The 23,265-nt window shown below is 42.9% G+C and overlaps 1 protein-coding gene across 9 annotated transcripts in view; it reads left to right on the forward strand.

The window, feature by feature from the left end:
* The window catches only part of LOC147010811 (unconventional myosin-XVIIIa-like), a 261,897-nt gene extending 246,124 nt beyond the window's left edge, over nt 1-15,773 (forward strand). For all 9 annotated transcript variants that reach the window (XM_085859462.1, XM_085859461.1, XM_085859460.1 and 6 more), the window contains 7 exons: nt 5,884-6,021; nt 6,195-6,380; nt 6,989-7,128; nt 10,699-10,746; nt 11,812-11,955; nt 12,725-14,097; nt 15,443-15,773. In XM_085859462.1, the coding sequence (XP_085715588.1) occupies nt 5,884-6,021; nt 6,195-6,380; nt 6,989-7,128; nt 10,699-10,746; nt 11,812-11,955; nt 12,725-14,096 (2,028 nt within the window). In that variant the 3' untranslated portion in view covers nt 14,097; nt 15,443-15,773. The remainder of the gene's footprint in view (nt 1-5,883; nt 6,022-6,194; nt 6,381-6,988; nt 7,129-10,698; nt 10,747-11,811; nt 11,956-12,724; nt 14,098-15,442) is intronic.
* The last annotated feature ends 7,492 nt before the right edge of the window (nt 15,774-23,265 follow it).

The following is a 23,265-nucleotide window of genomic DNA, read 5'->3' on the forward strand; positions in this document are numbered from 1 at the left end:
TGGCACCACGATCCTCATTAAATGTTTTCACACCGTGGTCGATCTTTTAACAACCAGCATGGATTTGTGTTCAAATGTCACCTTCACGTCTGTGCTTGTGCATCCTTGGCAAAGTTTATGTGCAATTTGAATGTGTCATTAAGCAAACCAGCCAAGAGCCAGGACACCTTGGATGTGCACGGCGACTTTTCCACAACATACATTGTATGCACAGGAGTCCTCAGGAATGGTGTGCAAAAATAGACTTTTTGTCTTGAGTTCCCTTGAGCTGCATTACAAGCCATACACATGGCAAGATCGTGGATGCATATGGCTTCCCATAAGATTTCCAAGGATGTACAAGAATACACAACCCCTAAAAGGGCCTATTTGCCCAGTTGCGCTCATAATATCCATGTCCCATTATATTATCTGTATATTTTATTTTGTTTAGATAACATCCACAATACCATTTAATCTAAAAAGCTGATCAATGTGGCCAGGTTGAACATTGACCCAAACGGCTGGTGTTTGTGAAGTTATTGTTTGTTTGGTTGATTTAAGGGATGCAGGTTCGAATCCCGTCCTTTAACCAAGCATAAGGTCAGAGCCTCCACTCTGAGTCTAAGAACTTGTTGGTTCAAACACCAGCAGAGGAGTACTCAAGACTTAATAAGAACATTCTCCTTGATGCAACATTCCCAGCTGACACCAAACCATAACGACAGCTTTCATGGTAACCGATTCCTCCAAGATCCAGAAAGCATGAAGATGTTCTTCAATGAAAGAATGTTCTATATTTTTTCATCAAATCAATCAATCAACCAATCAATCAAATCAAGTTTATTGTCATGTGTAAAATATACAATGAAATTTGCTTTAATCTTGGCACCAAAAAAGAAAAAAACTAGAACGGGCACTCATAGAGCGCATACCTTTGCCGCCACTACTTTTTTGTTCTTGGTATGAGTGTGGGGAACTGGTTTCATGTGAATGGTCTTATGACACAAACCACATATCTATAATGTCATGACTCCTCCCCCCGACTTTCGGGGGCTACGGACTAAACAACAATCAACTCACATCGTTTTGGCGAGTCTTCACTCGCAAGCTCGGTGAATACAACGTTTCAATAAGAGAAGGTAATTTCGTTTGATGCTGGTTTCATGCAAATCGAATAAGAATTGACTGAGTTATGCCGAAAACCGCATATTTTTCAAGGGCGTGACCCCCCCCCCCGACATTTTACCCCAACCGGTGACATGTGTTATGACGTCATTGTGTCACAAGATTGGGCATTAAATTCTGAACATTTTGGTGCTGGGTTCATTTAAAGCGGACAAGAATTGACCGCGTTATGACAAAAACCGCATATTTTTCAAGGTCGTGACCCCCCTGACCTTTGACCCTTAACCGGTAACAAGAGTATGGGCGTCATTGTGTCATATTGCATATCACAAGATGAGGCATTGAATTCTGAACATTTTGGCATTAGTTGCATGCAAATTGAATAAAAATTGACCGTGTTATCGTAAAAAGACGATTTTGACCTTTTCGTGACCTTGACCTTTGACCCGAACGATCCCAAAATCTAATCGAATGCTTCCTGGCTAATAACCAATCATCCCACCAAATTTCATGCAATTCGGTTTCATACTTTTTGAGTTATACGAATCACAAGATTACAAATAAATAAATAAATAAATAAATACACGCTGACCAAAACATAACCTTTCGCAAAATGCGAAGGTAATAACCAAAAAAGGTACTTAACATTAATAAGTACGAACAACAGAAATTAAAATACAAGTACAATTCAAGCACAAGGAGAAATAAATCATTAATTCATTTTCCATTCATCATACATACTGCCATTGCCTAAAAGCTATTGAGGAAACGTTTAGACTAGGTCCCAATAGAGTGATAACGCTTCCCAGAAGGAAGAAGCTCAAAAAGCAGGTTAGCCGGGATATATAGGTCCCGAATTATACCAACAACTTGGCCGATTACCCGACTGTTATACAAGGACTGTGCATTCAGCAGTCCACCACCAACTATCCGCTGTGCAGTCCACACAATTTTGTCAATCCAGCGTCGATCGTTCGCCACGGCATTACCATAGCAGACAGTGACAAAGAACATCCAGACGCTCTCCACCACTGCTCAACAGAATTTAAGCAACAGTGAACGATCATCGCCGAAACTCTTAAGGCATCTCAAAAAAAAACAAAAAAATTACCTTGCTGCGTTTTCTTAACACAATGATCAATATGGACTGACCATTTCAGATCCGCGGAAATGCAAATTCTAAGGAATTTAAAAGATTCAACAATTTCGACAGTATTCCCATGTATAAAAAGTGGTTTGATTTCAGAACCAATTTGCCGAAAGTCTCCAATAAGTTCCTTGGTTTTCACAACATTTATCTCCAGATAATGTTAAGAACACCAGTCAACTATAATTTCCACTAGTTTCTGATAGTTATGCTCACTTGTGTCAATACGGCCAGCAATGTTGGTATCATCCAAAAAAATTGTAATCAAAAAATTGCTAAAAGACGATTTTACAGTTGTGCGTGAAAAGCGAGTAGAATAAGGGAGAAAGAACACAACCCTGGGGCATACCTGCGTTCAAGGTGATAGCCAATTTTAACTACCTCTAGCCTTTCCAAAATATAGTCCAACACCAAGCTACGTATCGATCTGTCATGACCGAGTTTAACAAGTTTCAAATATAATTTGTATTGTGAAATAGTGTTAAAAGCAGAACTAAAATCAATAAATAATAATCGAACATATGTAGTTTTCTTATCTAAGTGCTGCAAAACATTGCGTACAGTGAGGGAAACAGTATCATCAACTGATCAGTTGCTACGATAAGCAAACTGGAAAGTATCTCATGAAGGCAAAAGACTAGATTTTACTAATTTCAGATCTTGACACTCAAATTATTTCATGACAATAGATGTCAGAGCGATGGTGCAGTCATCATTGATATTCCTGATTGGAGTACATTTTGGCACAGGGATTATCACAGATTGTTAAAAACACTTAGGAATACAACAAATACACAATGACCAATTAAAAATGAACGCAGAAATGTATGAGAGTTCATCTGCACATGATCGCAGGAGAAGGTCCAGATATACCATCTGAAATCACCGCTTTACTAACTTCCTGATTAGAAAGAGATCGCTTACTCTCATGCCCCCCGATCACAAATTCTTGGGGAACATCACCACTCTAATTGATCTGATAGGACACCTTGGATGCGCACGGCAGCTATTCCACAGCATACAATGTATGCACAGGAGTCCTCTAGGATGTTCTTTTTTCATGAAAAGGATGTTCTTTTCTCTCTCTCTCTCTCTCTCTCTCTCTCTCTCTCTCTCTCTCCTCTCTCTCTCTCTCTCTCTCTCTCTCTCTCTCTCTCTCTCTCTCTCTCTCTCTCTCTCTCTCTCTCTCTCTCTCTCTCTCTCTCTCTCTCTCTCTCTCTCTCTCTCTCTCTCTCTCTCTCTCTCTCTCTCTCTCTCTCTCTCTCTCTCTCTCTCTCTCTCTCTCTCTCTCTCTCTCTCTCTCTCTCTCTCTCTCTCTCTCTCTCTCTCTCTCTCTCTCTCTCTCTCTCTCTCTCTCTCTCTCTCTTTCTCTCTCTCTCTCTCTCTCTCTCTCTCTCTCTCTCTCTCTCTCTCTCTCTCTCTCTCTCTCTCTCTCTCTCTCTCTCTCTTTCTTTCTTTCTTTCTTTCTTTCTTTCTTTCTTTCTTTCTTTCTCTCTTTCTTTCTTTCTTTGCATAAAGCTTCTGCTGGGTTATTACCATGCCCATTAAACCCTCAATGTACTTGGACTCGGAGTGAAGCCTTCAACTGCTAGCATTTCATTCGAACATAATGAACAGTTTGATGGCACTTTGTCAACCTGAAGTTCATTTATCTTTCAGAGACTACTTTTCTTTCACACTGTGTAGAAATTAAATCTTTTTCACTCGCTGAACAAGTTCAACACGTATTGATGACTAAGTTCCTCATCATAGTCCACCCTTTTGTTATTTATCTGGCATGTTTTAATTAACTAAGCATATTCCAAACTGTTGCCCGTGTCGTCGGTCTGTTGAATGTGTCTGCGCCGACTGACTCAGTGGTACGTCCCAGTCTGTTGACAACTTCGCTGCACATTTTCTTTCTGCTTTGTGCCAGATCCTCAAGCCTTCTGCTTCTTGCTTTGATTCCCACTTAATCCCTCCACCTCCTTTTTGGTCTTTCCACCGGTCTTCTACCATTTAATTCTGCAGCACTCCGTCACTAATTATGTTTATGTGACTATAGGGCGGCGTATTGGTACAGTGTGATGTTCACGCATGTATGCCTTTGATTCGATATGAAATTAATTGTTTATGATGTATCAATGTGTAAAGTTTGTTGAGGTGACATGTTTATTCAATACATTGAGTGGAGTAAAAAGTTGACAAGTCTTCTTGTGGAAAGATCACGAGAGTACGAGAAATTTCTAGTTTCTTTGGGACATAAAACGTCTCAGAATTATGAGTACTTTGTAGAGGGAGGGGCTTTTGCCAATGTTCTTGCTCTGAGTTTATAAAAATGGGAAAACAGAATGCATTGTGGAGAAGGGAAGAAGAATAGCTAGTCATTGGTTGCTTTTCTGTGAACGCTGTGCCGGAGTGTTGCGTGGATCACTTGTGCTTAATCATTGGAATAAACGCAAGTTTGGATGACACCCGCCTGCCGTTGGACACCGATCGATTAAAGGGCCTTCGGTTTCGTGAAACACCCCATTTAATCCATTAAAGAACCTTACGGTTTTGTGATGGCCCCCATTTTTATGCATACCGCTGTTGTCCAGGCGCATTAACCCATCTAATAGCCGATGGAGTATGCTGCCCTTTCAGAAGGGATGTTAAACCAGCTGTTCTCTTTTCTGGCACTTGTTTGTGGACTTTAAAGATTTTCATTTAAAGGGTTAATTCCCCCATTGAATGATCACAACCTGCTGTGAGTGCGCTGATACCCTTCAAAGAGTAAAGGACACAGTCTTTTTAACTTCTTCTTCTTCTTTGTTCGTATGCAGCACAAGGCTGCGAGGTAACATCGTTGGCTGAGGGTGCGGCCATGCTGCTGATGGAATGCCCTCTCCTGGTTAGGGCAGGAATTTGGAATCTGGCCAGCGTGCTGGGAATAGCACTCCTACTTTTCATGAAGGACACCGTGAGATGTGGGAATGTCCACCAACTAATGCCGACAGATGGGACGCCCGTTTAACGTCCGTCCGTGGGATGACACCCAATGACGAATCACCAGGAAGACAGTTTATAGCTTTGTCGGGATTCGAAGCTGGGATAGACAGCTCAGAGGGAAGTCCATAAACCTCTTCAGTCCACACCATCATTTCAGGATGACCTTTGATATTCCCAAGCACACTTCCATTATTATAAGGTACTGTTAATGTCATCGTTGTTCCACCTAATCATCCTTTTCTTAGGAAATTATTTCCTCCTTTCTGTTTATTTTCTCCTTCCACAGCTAATATCCAAAGTCCAAAACTAAAATTAATATTTTCACCAAACACTTACACTGTTGCGGTATCTTATTAAATAAACAACCAAATGTAATCTTTAGGACTCTGACATTTTCATACTCAGCATGCACTTCCTTTTGTTTTATTTTTTCCTATGTGACTTTCTTCTTCCTTCAAAAGTTAATCTTTATTATACACTGTGGATGTTTCAAAACGACGCATTTATCATATTCTTTCATTGCGTCCGATAGCTCATTCTATCCGAGACAGGCCTGTGTCATTGATATTATAGTCCAAATGTGTTTTTGTAAATAGACTGTGAGATTTATGAGATGAAATGGCGATGGTGGCGGTCATTTTTGCTCGTGCTGTATCCAGATCCAGGTTCTGAGTTGCAGAATATCCTTCCTGGAGGATTCGCTGGTGGATCGTTCAATCGTCAGCCGCCAAGAAGGGCGCATCCGGGACCTGGAATCCAAGCTTGAGTTTGAGAAGATGCAAATCAGGCGCTTTGAGGTAAAATAAATGGATCTTCTTTACCCGAATATGACGCGCGACATTCAAATGTGTGTACATTGTCTTTATTTATCTTCCAGCACAAATCTATTTATGACTGCCTCTCGAGGAAACATTTTGTATGCACTCCAACGACTGTAATGTACTGTGGGATTCCCAACTCCTCCACCCAGGCCCTGGTTTTGCGCCTGAAGGAGGCTATAGACCGGGTTTCAGCAGAACGGGAACAGCGGGCGGCCTCCGAGATTCGAGAGAAGGAGCAGAACAAGCGGCAACAAAGGCAATTGAACGCACTCCTTGAGGAAACGAGCCAGCTGGCAAGGCGGGAGGGAGAGGCCACTCGCAAGCGGCATGAGCTGGTGAGCAGTGAAGACTAAACCACTAGGCCAACTGAAGAGGAGGAATATCCGTGAGACCCGAGGGGCTCTCACAGCACCTGTTAAGCATGATGCATCAGAACCCAGACCCTGAGTCAGCAGGAAGTTGTACCATGAAAACAATTGGCCTGTAAACACAATGGTAGGGGACGGTGGAATCAATGGTGGTTGTATAACTTCGTGTGGCAAAGCTCCTTCCGTTTGTGGATAGGCCGGGTTTTATGGCCCGGCATGTAGTGCGGAGTGAACGGTGATGCAAAGTTTTTTTCCATGTCGGCACTTTGTGCAGATTGTCTGAAGGAAGGAAGGTCAGGCCGATGAGTAGAAAATGCCTGCGTAAGGATTTATAGACCATCTTAAGTGACCTCAGAATACTTTTCCACTGAGATAAAGGCATTTCAGAAAGTTGTCCTTTCAGTGGCATTTTCCATTTTTATCACAAACTTTTCGGTGTTTCTGAAATAGCGTATTTCAACGCACGAATGATTCCTCATGCAGAGGTTTAAACATTATTATTATTCAAGTCGTGTAGTACATTGAGGATAAGTTGTATTCCCGTCCGAACCATTGTATCTCACTACTTTGGACAGGAACTTGACATGGCAAGCTTGGAGGCGGCCAATCAGAGCCTGCAAAACGATCTTCGTGCAGCTTTCCAGCGAATTGGAGACCTCCAGGCTGCCATTGAAGATGAGATGGCGAGTGATGAGAATGATGAAGCTGTTGAGAGGTGTGTTGTGAGGCACGCAGCAGGTGGTGCATAGTAAAGTATGGAATAGTGACGAATGAAAACAGAGATAAGCAAGAATGAACAATATTATCAACATCAGACACTTCTTGAGTGGCGATTAGATCCGAAACGTCACGTACTGGTGGTATGTTGTCTGGTCCAAAAACCTAATTGTTTCTATTGCCTTTTTGTCTGACAGGATAGCTCAGAGGTAGTGTATAGTCACCTTTAATCTGCCTTGTCTCTGTTCAGTTACCATCACAACTATGTCATCATAATTTCATCTACAGCACATGGCTGTGTGTTGCATCATTGCTTGGGGCACAGCTTTCCCGCTGACGCAGCGGCCCGTGTAGGTGACAGTATAATTTGGAATTTGTCCAGGGTGACGGCGATAGCTTGCCTAATCTTCACGGAGGACACCACAGGATGTTTAACGTCCACCAGCTAATGCTGACATAGACAACCAAGTTTAACGTCCATCCGAGGAATGGTTTAGATTGATGAATTGCTCTGCCTGCAAAACACCATGATGACAGTTTATAGCTGGGTTGGGATTCGAACTCAGGCTGGACTTTGATTGTCTCATCCGTTTTAATTTGCTTGTAATACTTGTAATCAAAATAAATTCCAATTACTGCACCATTGTCCCAAGAAAGAAGCCAGACATAGCAACACACACACACACACACACACACACACACACACACACACACACACACACACACACACACACACACACACACACACACACACACACACACACACACACACACACACACACACACACACACACACACACACACATATCCACACACATTCATACATACATATACATATATACACATGTACATATACATACAAACTCAATATATAAACACACAAACAGATACATAATGTTCCTGGCCTAATATCCAGGGGGCACTGCATCGGTGATGTAGCCACAGCTCGGAAACGATGTAAGTTGCATATCACGTTTGTAAATGAATCATGGTCAAGTGTACCTTCACCAGATACCTCATACATAGATTGTACTCGTACCGAGACCATGGGATTTATGAAATTATATATTTTGTTCCTATATTTTAAAAATCAGAACAAACTTTACTCCCTCCCCCACCAAAGGTGGACGGATGGAGGTTGTGTTTTCACCCCTGTCTGTCTGTTTGTTTGTGAACAAAATATCTCAAAAGTTGTGTATGGATTCGGAGGAAACTTGGTGGGCAGGTTGGGTATGTAACAAGGAAGAATTGATTCGATTTTAGTGAAGATCCGGATCCGGAACCTAAAAATTTTTAAAGTGATTCTTCACCATTGAGTGATCGGGTGAAAACGATATACAGCGGGGTATCTCAAAAGGTTATGGACGGAATTCGACGAAACTTGGTGGATGAGTTGGTAAGGTGGTGAGAACAAACTGATGACATTTTATTTCAGATCCGAATCCAGTTCCGGCCAATCAGTGGGTACAAAACGTAAAGGAATCAGCCTGGTGGAGGAATGTGCTCCACCCAGTGCCCTTCTCATTTGATTCAAGTAATAAAATTGAATTGCTTCCTTAGCATTGGTTTGTAAATTTGGCAATTGGTGGTTGGGAAGGGAGGGGTCGTTGACATTATATCAATGGGTGGAGAGGAGAGTGGGGAGTGAATGAAATATTCATTATTAACCTCCGCCATCGAAGATCAGAGGTTACTGTTTTCACCCCTTTCTGTTTGTTTGTTTGTTTGTTTGTTTGTGAACAGTATTACGGAAAAACTCCTCGACGGATTTCGACGAAACTTGGTGGGGGGAGGGGGGGTTAGGTCTGGTCCACGGATCATGTCATTAGATTTTGGACTTGGTCCAAAATCCAATATGGCCGCTATGGTGGCCAATTTGAAAAAATATTTTAATTTTTTTTTTTTTTTGCATTTCTACATGTTTTAAGTGATTTCCACCCCCCCCCCCCAAAAAAAAAATTGTTAGAGAAAAAAATTTTTGCAACTTTTTTTCAACAAAATTTCTATTTCTTTTTTTTCATTTCCACATGTTATAAGTGATTTCCAACCCCCTCCCCCCCAAAATTTTTTTTAGAGAAAAAAAGAATTTTGCACATTTTTTTTCAACAAAATTTCGATTTTTTTTTTTGGCATTTCTACATGTTATAAGTGATTTCCAACAAAAAACATGCCAAAATTATAATTGCGGCTGATTTTCGAACTTCAGGTGGATATACCCACGTAAAATCAATTTCTGTCTCAAGGAATCTAGTTATGACGAATGAATTGAGTATGTAAAGTTAAAAGTAAAAAGGAAAGTTGCAAACTATAACTCTGTGAGCACTGTTGACGTCAAATTGAATGGATAGGATATCAGGTTCACTTGAGTGACCAAGCAGTATTGGCGGCGGTTTTGCACTCTGCCGAGTGCTCCCCCTCTAGTTAACCTCCGCCATCTTCGAAGATGGATGGAGGTTACTGTTTTCACCCCTTTCTGTTTGTTTGTTTGTTTGTGAACAGTATTATGGAAAAACTCCTCGACGGATTTCGACGAAACCTGGTGGGGGGGTTAGGTATGGTCAAAGGATCATGCCATTAAATTTTGGACTTGGTCCCCCCCCCAACAAAAAAAGAAATTGTTAGAGAAAAAAATTTTTTTTTGCATTTCTACATGTTTTAAGTGATTTCCAACCCCCCCCCCCAAAAAAGATTTTTTTTTTGCATTTCTACATATTTTAAGTGATTTCCAAACCCCCCCCCCCCCAAAAAAAAATTGTTCGAGAATTTTTTTTGCATTTCTACATGTTTTAAGTGATTTTCAACCCCCCAAAAGAAATTGTTACCCCCCAAAACAAAATTGTTAGAGAAATTTTTTTGTTTTTTTTGCATTTCTACATATTTTAAGTGATTTCCAACCCTCCCCTAAAAAATTGTTACCCCCCCCCCAAAAAAGGGAAAAAAATTTTTTGCATTACTACATGTTTTAAGTGATTTCCAACCCCCTCCCCCCCAAAAAAAAATTGTTACCCCCACACCAAAAAAAAATAGAGAAATTTTTTTTGATTGCATTTCTACATATTTTAAGTGATTTACAAACCCCTCCCCCCCCCCAAAAAAAAAAAGTTGGAGAAAAGAACTATAACTCTGTCAGCACTGTTGACATCATATTTAATGAATAAGATATAAGGTTCACTTGAGTGACCCAGCAGTATTGGCGGCGGAGGTTTTGCACTCTCCTGAGTGCTCCCCTCTAGTTTTGTGAATGTGTTTGGGTTTGTTCAAGAATCTCTGATTTAATCTTCACAATGTAAGTGCTTTTCTGAACGTCTCTTACCTTGTCCACATTATGTTGGATAATTGGTTGAACATCTCTGCACTGTAGTCTAATGGACAGTATTTCATATGCAGTTCTCTTGAAAATTGAAAGACTGAGAGATATTGTTAGTTAATTTTTTTTTTCAGAAGATGTAATTTGTATTCTTCTCCCTTCCTGTTGTGTAATAATTGCTCGGGAAGGATGATGTTGTGCCCGAATGGTGCGTTCCACCTCTAATTGCAATCTGCTCCCCCCCCCCCCCATTATCTACAGGGTTCAAGAACTCGTGCTTAAATTTCAGAAGAAGAAGAAGAACAAAACGTGAGATTGCATGCCGTGACTTGCTCTGACATGTAATGGACTTTGCGGTGGGTGAGGAGAGGGAGCTGGGTGGGGGTGGGGGGGGGCATTGGCTGGACGTGCTGGTGTGATTCACACCCACCCATATGCCCAAGCGATATTTAGGACCTATGCATTAAATGGTGAGATGTTCCCATTGTCTTCATGAATGGTACATCCCGTTGGAAACCCACATGTACCATGGCCTCCAGATGTGCTGTGGCACAATTGTTTGCATTTATGCCAAAAAAAATAGTTCACCCAGCCCTTCAAATCAAGCTCGACATGTGTACCGGTCATCAATTTACCACTGCTTTGTTTCAGCAAAGAAGTTTCAAATAACTTTTCTCCATCAGGACAGCTGGTCCCCTCCTCCCCAAATATATTATTAGGTTTTGTGGCTTCTTCTGCTCACATTGCTCCGTGTATTTTACACAAATTATTTTATCATGCTGCTACATTTATGCACCAAACGTAATTTAACTCTGCAGTATCACAAAGTCGCTTGTCCAACAGGATGGCGCAAAGAGCATACTTGCCTGTGTTGTGTCTATTCTTGGTTTCATTCTTGACCCGACCATAAACCGTCCAGTTGGTACTTCCCAGGCAGGAGTCGCATCCAAAAGTGTGCCGTCCCTCCGACGGGACCTGCTAAACGCAGTTCTACTCATGTGCTGGCTCAATTGGTGGTGAATGTTCAAGATCAAATGTTGTCTTTTGAAAAAGAGTCGACGAGTTAAGACCAACACCCTGGAAAAATTCCAAATTCCTACCATGACTCACTTTGTAAAGTCCATCCCCCAAGTTGTGATGTGAGCACAAACACTCTGATCACCCACCATGGATCAATGGTTCATGGCAGAGCCTGAAACATGGCAAGGATAAGTAATAACATTACAACAATAGCATGATCACATTTCATTCGCACTGACCTTGTGTATGACCCAGAGACAATACCACCAGTAGCTTGCTTATATAAGGGGCATTTGAAGGGAGAGACTTTGACAGGATCCTTTGCAGTAACAGAGAGAATCTTTTTTTTTTCAGGGATCATTCTGAGTCTGACTCAGAGGTTGAAGACAGAGTGGAGAATGTGAAGTCCTGGTTATCAAAAAGTAGAGGTTCATCTGGAGACACCCCCTTGGGGAAGAAGACACCATCTGATGAGAGCTCCAGCATGTACTCTGCCAAGTAAGACCTTTTTGGCTCACTACCAATACTTAGGTATCAATATTGTGTCCAAACATTTTACTGATGCTAAAATAGCAATGAGGCTGGAGAGGAGCTCGAGATATGCTATATTCACTTCGTACTGTAATCTTCCTCTGGTTCTGCACTTGTGAATGTTGTATTGTCGCGTTGACCTCATCCATGTCAAACAGACATTGTGATAGTGATTGTTGGTAGAGATCAGTGGCATCAATGAATTGGAAAATGGAACTTGTGCATTCTTCCCTTAGTGTTTATTTTAGCTGCATTTATTGATTTATTTTTTATGCCTGGGAGGCATTATGTTTTTGGGTTGTCCATCCGTCCATCATCAGTTTATTATTACCACAATAACATCAATAACATTTCAATCAAATTTGGCACAAGTTTGGATTGTAATGTAAAGATAAACTGATTATATTTTGGTTTCAATATATCAAAGATCAAAGGTCATGTGCCCTTTGAAAATCATTTTGGAGACAATAATTCGAGTTATAAGCATCCGATGTTGTCTGTCTGTCTCTCCCTCTCTCTCTCTCTCTCTCTCTCTCTCTCTCTCTCTCTCTCTCTCTCTCTCTCTCTCTCTCTCTCTCTCTCTCTCTCTCTCTCTCTCTCTCTCTGGGTAACGGTGGAGGCATATCCAGACGCATTTATGTCAAATTGAATTTTTTAGTTATTTTTTTTTCCTCTTTCATATTGGTGTCTTGTAATGTGCTGTTACTGCTTTTGTTACCCATCCTCTTTCACTCAGATATACAGCGAACAATAACGATGTGGCCGAATCTCGTCCGGCATCTGTGCTGAGCTCTCTGAGCTACCGCAAGCGTGGAACTACTCAAGCGAGTGACGACAGCCGCTCACTTCTCTCATCACTTAGCAAAGAGCGCGATGCTGCCCTCGATGCTGAACTTCCTCCATGGAGACAGAAACGAGCATCAAGTCTTGATTATCTTGATGAAGAGAAGCCTTGGAACAGGTCACAGTCTGCTTGTGTTAGCCCAGATAGCAGCATATCAACGTCAGTTAGAAAAATGAACAAGGGAAGTGCAGTGGTGGAAAAGCGCTGGACAGCTCCTGTTGTGGACAGTGATGAGGAAAAATCAACATTCTCCTCTACATTCACCTCATCGTTGAGACGTCAACCATTAGATCTTGATACCACACGTTCCTTGGGTAGCCGACCGCTTTCGTCACATTTGGACAATGAAGTGTCAAGTAGATATCTAAATCCTGACCTCAGCAGCCCAACACCAAGTCGTCTTTCTCCGATGTCATCACTCTCCCAGTCTGCTCGCTTTGACAGCTCTCCGCCATCTTGGGAGCGAACCAAAGATGGCACCGCTCGAACAGCATTGCGCAGTTTTTCAGTACCGCCGCAGCCACAAAAAATGGATGACAAAGGGAATAGTAATGAGGATTATCAAAAGGATGGAGATGAAATCAAACCTGTGACTCATCGAAGTTGGCTCGACCCCGACCTGGAAGCTGCAATTAGTGAAGTTCTCAACTACAAGCCCGTAAAACCCAAGAGGCGTCCATTCTCTGTTGTACCTGAGGATGGCAATGATGCTGAAGACATGAACGATGGCCGAAGAAGTGTGTCCAGTTTGCGAAGCCTGCAGCCACATGCTGCGAGTGAGACACATTCTGGCCAAATTCGTCGTTCATATTCGGACATGGACATGACCGCCTCACAAACAGCAAAACGAAAAGATGGTAAGGTCAAAGTGGCCGAATGCTCTCTATCAGGCTCTTCTTCAACGTCGTCATCTTCGAGTGATGATTCCGATGAGAAGAGCAGGCACAGATCATCGCATAGTGGCAAGAAAATGAAGAATACGTCAAAAAGCCAGTCCGTGCTCAAGAAAGATACCAGAAAGAAAAAGAAGAAAAAGAAAGAGGACGATTCCTCTGATTCTTCTTCTTCCTCTTCGAGTTCCACCTACAAGAGCATGGATAGCGTGAAGTTAGGACCGAGAAAAAAGGAGACTGGAGATCATAACGTCGATGAGGACGGTGCTGAAAAAAAGGATGACAGGAGGAAAAGGAAGAAAAACAAGAAGAGACAGAAGCAAGTTGACAGTGTAATGATGAAGTATCTCTACCGGCCTGAGAGTGATTGAGGTGGGCCTCCAAACAGTGCTTAGGCCTAAGTCACATTTGCTCTACGGCGAGGATACGGCGGCCGTACGCCCTCTGAATTGACAGAAATGTGCGGCGGCTGCAGAGTTTCTGTGGTGGCCTCAGGGTGGCCCTACGCTGTATGGCTATATTTTACAGGCCGTAGGGGTCTCCATGGAATTATAACGCGGAGTTATAACTTTTTTCATTTCTACGTTCGCCGTAGCAATTGGTCAAGCCGAAAAAAAAAAAAACTGGTAAAAAAATTTTTTTTAAATGAACCCATTCGTTACCGTCCGTCTGGCCGCACGTTCGCCTTAGGGCCCCCCTACGGTCCCCCTGCGGGCACCTTGAGGCTACCTTGCGTCTCCCTTGAAAATTCTATGGCCGCCGCAGGAACGTCCTAAGGTCACCGTGCGACATCAAATCAAAGACCGTACGGCAACCCCACGTTTTCAGTCTCCACAATTTATAAATACGCCGTGCGGCTACCCGAAAAATAAAAACATATGTGACTGCTACATTGTGTGACCGTGGAAATACTGCAGCCGCCTTATAATTGCTAGTGGCCGTAGATTTTGGAGACCCCACGGCCGCCGTGGCAAATGTGACCTAGGCCTTATGACCCGTGATCGACATCCTGCTGGTTTTTTTCTTGTATAAATGTCTGCCTGCTTGCACAACGCTCATGTACGAATGACGTGAAATATCTTGAAATTATCAATGATGGCGACTGGCCATTGTACGCTAATCATGACGATCACAATGGCAATTGAGGAATTTCCATTCAACGGTTAATCCGGATGAATTTACACCGAGTCGTTGAAACTCAACAAGTAGTCGTCAGGTAATCAGCCGGTCACATCAAGGTTTCGTTTATGCCATATTCTATTTCTGAGTCCGTTTTGTTGAAACTTGATTCCTTCCTAGTTGTATTAACTTTCAAAGCTTTTTAATATTCATCAAAGAGGATGAGTGCGGGAAGATTGGGGATAGAAAGAACCTCTCTGTCATGACATTGAACCTTTACTCACTGGAACTCATCCTCGTCATAAATTACGCTACTTTATTTGCTTTGTTTTTCAACTCTTGGCTTCTAAGGATCGTGTCCCTAGCACAAAGAAATGGATGCCAATAATTGAACAAAATTATTCCCTATTTGTTGTTTTCTTTCCAAATCAGAACACGGTCGGTTTTCCTTCCATGATCCTTTAACATGATATAATTGAAGGCCTTCCTTCAACATGTTTCAGTGATGCTTTTCGTTTTGTAACGGTGTCCCAATTGGAAGTAGCTGGACATCCAAAGCTGCATAAACGTGCTGACTCTCTTGGTGCACTATGCGCAGGTGCTACAATCTTACCGTGGCCTGGTGTGATTGGAGGAGCCGGGGCTGGCAACGGCATATTCCATCTTGGCCTGCGGATAAACAATTGCAATGCAGATTTCCATCGCGGCATCAAGAAACTTATGGAAACCATCGTAGAGGTTCTATCCCACGCTGTCATCATTTTGCTTCCATTTCGGGGAAATGGCTGTTGTCCTTCCAAATTGAGCAATCCTGCTGTAAGCAGACCTTCATGACCATCACCTGATCCACTCAGCTTGTCATGCCTTTGTTGATTGTTTTTGTTGTTAATGGCATGAAAGTTTGCAATAAAAGGATTGCATAGTGACAATGTTTGGTGTATTTTTGATAAGATCATCCAATTGTACACATCGACAACGTGGGCAAAAATAAGAATAAACTCTCTTTATAGCAGGTCAGGCCACCACAAGCTTTTGGTGGCCGAATGTATCATGTGATCGCCACAATTTGGTTGGTGAAATGTGTTTTATAATTTTCTTTATTTCTTGAGATATGTTTGCAGACATCTGCAGACCAACACGCACAGACGGCACAGTGCAAGTACAACAAGGCCACGACACAGTATATTGCATCCTACCTGCCTACTTACTCTCCCCAAAACATTTATCCTTCTCATCCCTTTGCCCTGAAAATTATTTATCTACATCTCTTCAAAGCTGGTTTCGCATCCTTGCTTCGAGTGCCCAACTGTGTCTGCGGACGTCCTCCTGCAGTTGGGTTACTTTTTATTCGGAGGCTGGTGGCAGGATTTGCACTCTGGCCACCGAAAAACCCTTCGTTCCACAAAATATTCGAAAAGCAGAAAAAAAATCTGAAAACCCACTCCGTGGGAGGACCTCCTGTGCAGTTGCCCTTTGCAGGGCAGCTCACCAGATGACGGGATTGGGGAAAAGCCTTTGGGACCCCCAATCTATGACGATAGGAAGGAAACCACTGCGTAACCTTCCCGGGTCAGATTGTGGTGCTATGTATAGGGGTGGTGCTGAGGTGTCGTCCACCAGACGACGGTCTCCTTGGGTTAACCTGAGGCGGTCCCTTCGGGTGGGTGCCTGGAATTCCCAATCCTGAACAGAGGATGATCACCTGTCTCTGTTATTATCTGATCTGAAGCATTCAGATATTGGTATTGCAGCACTTTCTGACGTTCGGAGACTGGATAGTGGCGAAATCATGGCAGGTAGTATCACCTACTATTGGTCTGGTCGCTCTGATGGTTACCATACCCAAGAAGTTGCTGTGGCTGTTTCCAATAAGCTCACTCCAATGATAATTGAGGTAACACCAGTCAATGAGCATATTATGAGATGAAGGATTCGTCAATCCTTGGGTGTCATTTTCCTGGTCTCTGAAAATGCTCTGACTGAGGCGAGTGATCTCATCATGAAGGATGCATTCTATGCCACGCTCAAGTCTGTGGTTGATCAGTGCCCCAGGTGAGATACACTTCTACTCTTGGGGGATTTCAATGCATTGACTGGAACTGATATTGATGGTTATGAGACATGTGTTGATCCCCATGGGTCTGGGACTGTGAACCAGAATAGTATTAAGTTCCTTGACTTTGCAAGAAGTCATGGAATTAGGGTGGCTGGTTCATGGTTTCAGTGCCCACAGGCTCATTGCTGGACTTGGTATTCCAACACTGGCGGTGTGGCAAAGGAGATTGACCATGTGCTCGTTGATGGTCACTGGAGGATGATCCAGAACTGCAGGGTCTACCGGACTGCTCAGTTCCTCAATACTGACCACAGCCTTGTTGTAGCAACTCTGAAGTTGCAATTTAAATCCAGGAGAATGGTACCATCCTAGCCTAGGACGGATGTTGACAAGCTCAAGGATGAGAGGGAAGCTGAGGAGTTTTCGAACAGGCTGAGTGGGGATTTGGGGGGGTCTGGGTGCTTTGGGGAATCCTGAAGAGTTGTGGAGTGCCTTCAAGACCACCATCCTTGATGTTGCCGGTTGATGTCTTGGAGCTCACCGCAGGGCGAAGAAGAATTTTGACTCTCAAAGGACACTGGATACTGAAGATCAGAGTCGCAGGGCCAGGCTGAATGGCAGAGCTGAGCTGTTCAGGGAGCTGAGGTGTGAAACTGCTCATGCACTGAGGGTGGAGAAAGAGGCCTATGTGCGAGGAATCTGTGAGGGGGGTAGAGAATCACCTGTGATCAAGTGATTCTCATCCAGCTTTCAGGGGAATTCGCGCATTGCGTTCCTCCAAGCCCATCCATCGGTGTACTGCAGTTGGAGCAGATGGTGGTGGGCTCTTGACAAAGGAGTCTGAAATGAAGGCCCGCTGGGCCAGTTACTTTGAGCGGCCTCACCAGGCTGATCCACCAACTGTCGAGTTGGATGTCCAGGGTGTTTCAATCCCTATTGCTGAGCCTCCAATCAACTGTGGTCCACCTTCGTCTGTGGAATCACAGGCCGTGGTGAACTGGTTGAAATGAGGTAAAGCTCCTGGGATCTGTGGCATCCATGCTGAACTTCTCAAGGCTGGTGGAAATGCTGCACTCATGTCATTGCATGCAGTTCTGTGCTCTGCCTGCAACACAGGCATCATCCCAACTGAATGGAAGAGGGGCCTTGTTGTCCCTCTCTGGAAAGAGAAGGGTGATCGCCAAGACTGCAACAACTACAGAGGGGTGACGCTGCTCTCAGTGCCGGGCAAGGTCTTTGCTTGGATAATTATTGATAGGTTTCGCCACCATCTGCTTGAGCACCAGCGTCCAGAGCAGTCAGGCTTTACACCAAATAGGTCAACGACTGACCGTATCCTTTCTCTTCAGGTCCTCACAGAACACAGATGATAGTTTCGGCAGGAGCTGCTTGCAGCCTATGTTGACCTCTGAAAAGTGTGATTCAGTGAATCGGGATGCCCTCTGGAGGATTCTTGGTCTTTGTGGGGTGCCACCAAAACTGATCGATCTGATGTCTGGACTATACTCTGTTTCTGAGAGTGCTGTGAGCTGTGTTGATATAATCTCTGATTTATTTTTTGTAGTTACTGGACTTTGTCACAGGTGTGTACTGACCTCCATACTTTTCAGCACTTTTATGGACTGGATTCTGGGGGAGGATGGCAGAGAGATCAAGCTGCGGTGCATCGTTTGGGAATATCAAGATCTCGGACCTTGATTTCGCAGATGATGCAGTCATGTTTGCGGAGACTTTAGATATCCTTTTGGGAGCCCTCAAGGTGCTGAATGAGGAGTCTAAGCCACTGGGATTACAGGGTTCCTGGGTCAAAATGAAGATCCAGGCTTTCAATGACATCTTAGATGCTGCTCTCCTGTCTGTACCTGTTTGTGGCAAGGATGTTGAGGTCACGGAGAGATTCACTTACCTTGGCAGTGATATTCACGTCTCTGCTGGCTGTGAGCCAGAGATCATCAGACCTCTGGGTCGGGCCTGGGGAGTCATGGATTCACTGGATCATGGGGTGTGGTGCTGTGGTTGACGAAAGTCTGAATCTTCAGGTCCTTGGTGCTTATCGTCTTGCTCTCCAGATGTGAGACTTGGACCAGGGATTCGAGACGGAGACTTAATTCCTTTGGTACCAGGTCTCTTCGGAGAATCCTTGGCTATCGCTGGTTCGACTTTGTCTCCAATGAGCGGTTGCTGAGAGAGACTCAAATGAGATTTGTTACCTGCATGGTCCGTGAGTGTCAGCTGCGGCTGTATGGACATGTGGCTCATTTTCCTGATGCTGATCCTCCTCACCAGATTCTCTCAGCGAAGGAGCCTCGTGAGTGGAGGAGGCCAATGGGCTGACCACATGCCTCGTGGTTGCAGCAAGTTGATCAGCATCTCAAGGAGATGGAGATGGTCTCGGCATCTGCCTGGGGGATAGCCAGATGGAGGCCCCTGGAGTACCAGCAGAAAGTGGACACAGCGACGCACTGCTCTTTGTTGTTCTCATACTGCTGCTCTTTGTTCTCCCATACTTGATCTGACCTGACTTTCCACTGCATTTCTTGACAAAGTCTTCCACATGCCAATGACTCTCTGAGGAAAATACAACAAATAAAGCTCATCTCACCTCCAGCTACGTTGTTCTTTATCTTGAACCTGCGCCGACCTCCTCCTATCTCCCACCTCTATCTGAAAATAACTTACTTTGATCTACTCTGTTGATTCTCCATAATGTGTTGAATATTTCCTTTATTACCTTTGACGCAGGTTGTTTTTTGGACGGAGGTTATGTTTTCACCTTTGTCTGATTGTCTGTTTGTTTGGTACTTGCAAAAATCGAAGATTTTTCAGGTATATTGGTTGGTCGCATGCATTAGTCTGTCTGTCTGCTTGTTCGTCTGTATGTCGATCACCTACACGTCAAAATTTTTCACCGACCTTCACGAAACTTCACCAAACATTACAGTTGTTCAAAAGCAAGAACACCATTGATTTTGAGGTCAAAAGGTCAACATTGGCCCAAGTTCAACAACTAAAGTGGTGTTTATAAAATCCTCAATTTTCCTCCGATTGACTTGAAATTTAAACAGGATTTGCATATCAGGTCACTGAATTCAACCACCAATTATTTTTGAGGTCAAAAAAGGTCAACATTTACCAGATTTCTAAAATCGTCAATTTTCCTCCAATTGACTTGAAATTTGAACAGGATTTGCATGGCAGGTCACTGAATTCAAACACCAATTATTTTTGAGGTCTTAAGGTCAAAAGGTCAACACAGGCAAAATTTCTAAAATTGTCAATTTTCATCCGATTGACTTGAAATTTGAAGAGGATTTGCATATTTAGTCATTGAATTCAACCACCAATTAATGTTAAGGTCAAATTTATTTGAGGGATTTCCCAAGTATCGTGCTCTGGACGACGTCTTTCTTGTTTTGTTTATCTGTCCATTTGGGAACAACTTATCTCAAAAAGTTGTGGATGGATTCAGGCAAAACTTGGTGGACAGGTTTGGTGTATGACAAGAAATATTTTTTTCGATTTGAGTGAAGATCAGGATCAGATAAAAAAAAATTTATGTGATTCTTTACCATTGAATGACAGGGCTAAAACCTATACACAAGATAGAATGATATCCCAAAAGTTGTAGATGGATTTGGACGAAACTTGGTGGGCAGTTTTGGTTTTTCAGAAGGACTAATTGATTCGATTTTTTTTGGTGATGATCCGAATCTGGATCCAGATATGAGAATTTTTCAATTTTTATTAGTGATTCTTCATCATTCAGAGATGAGGCCAAAAACGATATATTGCAAGATATCTCAGAGATGTGGATGGAGTATGACAAAACTTGGTAGATGAGTTGGTTAGATGACAAGAACAAGCCAAATAGATTTTCAGGTCAGCAGATCTGGCCTATCAGTGAGAAACAAAACGTAAACTGTTCAGCCTGGCCGAGGTATGTGCTCAACCAAGTGCTGTTCTCGTGTTTCTTTATCATCTTTGTCCATCCTGGAACCATTCTAATTATTCTCCACTGAATTTCTGATGCACTAATATCCTTTCGGTAAAATGGTGACTAAAATTGGATGTCATACTCTCGATAAGGCCGAAGCAAACTTGGACAGTTTACATAATCCTAGCACCAAATGTTGTGATTTGAACACAATGCCCCTCTCAGTGCTTCCTAAAGTATTGGTTGTCTTCGTAGTTGGTGTCTAATAATGTTTTATCTCCAGTTATTCCTAAGTTCACTCCACAAATACATAATATGTGATCAAAGGTTTTGCCTTGGTTTGAATGTAGTCATGATTGCATCATAATATCACCCTACTACCATGAGGAACACTGGGTAATGGGATGAGAATAATAGGTGATTGAAAGTAAGCCACTACACAAAAAGTAAATGCACAGTTTCAATGGCTTCGACTTAAAATGCAAACTGGAATTCGGGTAAAAGCATGTGCAAATGCTAAAAGTTCTACGTTGTACTGAACAAAGTTCCACAGACATTAGCGAATACAAAGTAAGGAGTAGCTGATTGTTTTGCCAGAACTTTGGCCAAATCTCTGCTTTGACTACTGGGAAGGCAACGGCAAACCACTGAGGTGTAATTGTCAAAAGATTGCGTCAGCACGACATAACTTACCTTTCGGAAAAAGTACTGGGGAGGTACAGAGGGAGAAGAGGAGAGGATAGAGGGGAAAACAAAAGAAACCACAAACCACAGTTTGCACAAGCATCGATATAAGATGCTCAATGTGACCAATCATTAATGAATTGGCAGAAAAGGCATGTTGGCCTTTCACTGCAATGAGGTGGAGCTTCAGAATGCCCTTGGGATGTGGACAGGATACATTAGACAATGGAGTTTGACAATGCAAGGTGTATTACAGAGTGCAGAAAGTGCTGGTGCAAGAATAAGTTGTTTTTTTTGTAATTCTTGCCACGAGTCTGCTTCAGCAGTAAAGAATCTGTCTTTGGGCAAACCACCCAGGGGGAAGGAGAGAAAGAGAGGAAGGAGAGTGGATGGGGTGTGTGGGTTGAGGGATGTGGGGTTGAAGGAAAGGTGGGGGTAATTGACAAAGGGAAAAACAAATAAAGTACAATCCTGGTAACATGGGCATAAATATAACATGCTCCATACAACAAATTATTAATGAGATGGCAGAAAAGGCACGTTGGTCTTTTCCTACTGGGAGGTGGCACCCAATAATGTCCTTGGGATTTGTACAGTGGAAGTTAGACAATGCAGTTTGACAATGCATGTGATACTGTGGAGTTCAGACACATGATAGTACAGCAAAGAAAGTTTTGTGTTTTTGTTTGTGGCATGCAAGAAATAGCATACAACTTGCAATCTCTTCAATCACTTTCTGAAATCACAGATGTGTTGCGTTATTGTGACGAGCAAGTTGCCCGTGCCCACACGGGATTCTAAATGGGGGATGGGTGGGGGAGCAAAAATGCAAATGGCGTCTTCTGTCATCGAGCCAGCAAGCCGGGAGCAACAATTAACAATATTATTGCCACATATGAAGGAATTTCAATACTTTAATGGCGGCGAGATGCTCCATTTGAAACTGTTTCTTCCATATATGTAGCTTTTTGATGCCGAGGTTGCTTTATCAAAATTTGTATTGGTGTCAAAGCCGATGAACAATTGCAAATTAATAGTAGGATGGAGTTGAAGGCGAGTAGGCCACACACCTCATAGAATGGTGTGCAGATTCTTCCCTGCGAACATCACTGGGTCGCTTTGAGTACAAGTACCAATAGATATCTCTCTTTACGAAGCCATCAACTTTTGGTATGGGAAGCAGAGTGGAAATGATTCCTCACCTAAACTAATTTGAAGTACTCTTTCAATGCCAGAGAGAATGCCCAGCTTGGTCGAAAGCAGTGTACGTAAACGCCCGGTCAGATTCACAAGCGGCTGAGGGCAATATTGAAGTCATGACACACTTTTTATCCTGCTACCGCTTTGTGCTCAAGGCTACTGTTTTGCTGTATCTGTTATCTCTATCCCCATGAGATTTCTTCTGGCCTTACAGATAATTTCTGCAGCTCAGCCTGCCACTTCTGAGCAACCATTTGGTTTCCTGCAGATATTGCCTTTTGCTTAATGAAATAAAAGGAACTTTGCAACTTGGGAACTCAACATAGATGAAGGGGTTAGTTTACTCAATACTGACTGTGTATTTCACCCTCTCAGACTCCCTGGGGAAGGGAAATGGCATTTTGGCGGCGTAACTTATGGCCTTGCTGTGGAGATGCAACACACTACTCTACTTACTAGTCTATGTGAGGCTAGGTGTTGGTCTAGCACATCGGCAGACAAGATAGACAATGGATTTATCAACTTTAAAAGTTGATTAGAGTATGGT

This window comes from Eptatretus burgeri, chromosome 16, assembly GCF_056783735.1.
Source record: "Eptatretus burgeri isolate ZD-2024b chromosome 16, Ebu_testis_v1, whole genome shotgun sequence".
In the NCBI taxonomy this organism is placed as follows: domain Eukaryota; kingdom Metazoa; phylum Chordata; class Myxini; order Myxiniformes; family Myxinidae; genus Eptatretus; species Eptatretus burgeri.